Genomic DNA, 854 nt, shown 5'->3' with positions numbered 1-854 from the left:
TGAGCTATATGTTGTTAGGAATTACCAAAACCACCCAGGGATAGTTGCACTTTCAGTCTGGCAACACCTCCTTCAGTCCCAGCAGCTGGCCAAGCACTACTATGACGACCACCATCGCGAGGCGGAGTTCGCAGTGGGTGACTGGGTTTGGCTGCGTCTCCTTCATTGCTCTACGCAGTCACTGGACCCACGTGCAAAGCGCAAGATGGGTCCTTGCTACGTCGGCCCCTTTGTTGTCTTGGAGTGCATCGGGAAGGTGGCATACCGTCTTCAGCTTCCAGCCGATGCCCGCATCCATGATGTCTTCCATGTGGGGCTGCTGAAGGCCTTTCGTGGGGAGCCACCTGCGGCTCCTCCAACGCTTCCTCCAACCTTCGACGGGTGTCTCCTTCCGGCACCGGAGAAGGTCCTGAAGGCCCATCTACGTCGTGGGGTCTGGAATGTGTTGATCCAGTGGTCTGGACTTCCAAAGGAGGACACTACTTGGGAGGAACGTGATGAGTTCCGCCAGCACTACCCAGATTTCCAGCTCGAGGACTAGCAGTTTGCGCAGGCGGGGAGAGATGTTATGACCGGGTAGACTTATTCCTATAGGAGGTGAAAGTGCGTTATATCGACTAGAGGGGGGGTGAATAGGAGATTTTTATGAGTCTTCAAAACGTGGAAGTTTCGAAGACAAACGATAGAAATAAACCTATTACCATGCAGCGGAAGGTAGACTACACTAGGCAAACCATAGTCAAGTATTCAGTGAAGTGAAAGCACAATGACTAATAGCAGCTAGGTAGTAAGGATCAGGTAGGAAGATATTATGAAGCCAATCAGAACAAGCAGTCACTCAGTGAAGACAAAAG

The 854-nt window shown here is 51.5% G+C and overlaps 1 protein-coding gene across 1 annotated transcript; it reads left to right on the top strand.

The window, feature by feature from the left end:
• Window positions 1-205: 205 nt before the first annotated feature.
• LOC147990451 (uncharacterized) lies at window positions 206-541 on the top strand. Its single transcript, XM_087538228.1, has one exon. It carries the CDS (start codon window positions 206-208, stop codon window positions 539-541), a length of 336 nt encoding a protein of 111 aa, XP_087394354.1.
• Window positions 542-854: the final 313 nt, after the last annotated feature.

The sequence above is a fragment of the Triticum urartu genome, chromosome 1A (genome assembly GCF_056163025.1).
Source record: "Triticum urartu cultivar PI428250 chromosome 1A, HENAU_Tu73, whole genome shotgun sequence".
In the NCBI taxonomy this organism is placed as follows: domain Eukaryota; kingdom Viridiplantae; phylum Streptophyta; class Magnoliopsida; order Poales; family Poaceae; genus Triticum; species Triticum urartu.
This window is presented reverse-complemented; position numbering and strand designations above follow the sequence as displayed.

What these genes read in the sequence shown, in the direction of transcription:
- LOC147990451 (XM_087538228.1), top strand. Translation starts at nt 206, where the DNA reads ATGGGTCCTTGCTACGTCGGCCCCTTTGTTGTCTTGGAGTGCATCGGG.